Here is a 1209-nt window from a genome sequence, read left to right on the forward strand (position 1 = left end):
AGAAAGAAGAATCTTTGGGGTGCTCAGATTCCCCCTTCTTGCTTCTTTCATCGCATCCAGCCTCATTAAATTACTTCAGCTGCAGGCAGCTCTCACCCTCTGCAGCTCAGTTTGAATCGACCTGGCAGTATCTTTTGTCACAAGGGACAGGTAAGTGATTGCAAAAAGTGAATACAAGGCACACACGCAGTGGGACTGCACTGCCCAGGTGTAGTGTGGAGACACAAAAGATACAGAGACATACAAATAAATAAATTAAATAATCTAATGCCTACAGAGTGGCTCTCATTTTCTCCTTGTCCTCTAATAAGAGGTAATGAAAGTAGAGCCCCATAGCCGAGCTCCTCTCTTCTGAGAGGACACGTGAGCGCAGAGAACAGGATGCAGTTAAGACCTCTAGAATCACTGCCATCAACTGCATTGGCACTGGCAAGCGTCACACCATTTTTTCAGGATGTTTTTGCCCTCCTAAAGAAATCTTCTACCAGCTCGTCAAATTTCCGTGAGGAATTCTGCTTTAGGACATTTAAGGGAGTGAGTAAATACTCTTCTGCAAATCCAGTTGGAAAGTGCTCGTCAGAAACAAGTGTCTGGCCACCAGCACTAGCTGCTCCTGGCTGTTCTCCGCTCGGCTCTTCCTTCCCTTTCTCCTTGCCCATGTGACAAGTGCAACCTTCTTTTGAGCAGCAAGCTGACTGGCAATAGTTCTGCTGAGCAGCCTCAACACCTGTGAACTCTTCAGCATTCTCTGTGTATTTCTCTAGGGACTCAAAAACAACTCCTTGGGACACACAATGCCGGGCAGCTCTTTTCAAGAGGCACTTGGGCTCCTGCCCCTTCCTTTTGCTTTGCTGCTGTACAGACTCTTGCACTGGCTTTGGGATTTTGAGGTCAGGAAGTGCCTGGGGGACAGAACTTAGATATTCCTGAAAGTAAGCCTGGCACATGCTGCCCTTCACGATTGGAATGACCGAGCAAGGTTTCAGCCACTGCACAAACTCGCACAGCTCCGAGAAGGATGAGTGATCCGAGTACGGGATGGGGTGGATGTTGGGGTGGGTGACCTTCACGGGCCTGCCGGTCGGGAGGATGGCGATGGTGGGGTGCAGCGTGTTCCAGCTGACAAGGGTATCTGAGCGGATCTCGGCGACGTCCACAGCACGGATCCAGCCAGCCCCCTCCTCGGCGGTGAACACATCAGGCAGCTCC

General features: G+C 50.5%; 1 protein-coding gene across 1 annotated transcript; it reads right to left on the minus strand.

The window, feature by feature from the left end:
• Window positions 1-449: 449 nt before the first annotated feature.
• DCLRE1B (DNA cross-link repair 1B) lies at window positions 450-1202 on the minus strand (the record flags this gene model as incomplete). Its single annotated transcript, XM_010178070.1, has 1 exon — window positions 450-1202. A coding segment is annotated over one exon (753 nt), but the record flags the coding sequence as incomplete, so codon positions are not given.
• Window positions 1203-1209: the final 7 nt, after the last annotated feature.

This window comes from Antrostomus carolinensis, unplaced genomic scaffold (genome assembly GCF_000700745.2).
Source record: "Antrostomus carolinensis isolate BGI_N321 unplaced genomic scaffold, ASM70074v2 scaffold48511, whole genome shotgun sequence".
Taxonomy (NCBI): domain Eukaryota; kingdom Metazoa; phylum Chordata; class Aves; order Caprimulgiformes; family Caprimulgidae; genus Antrostomus; species Antrostomus carolinensis.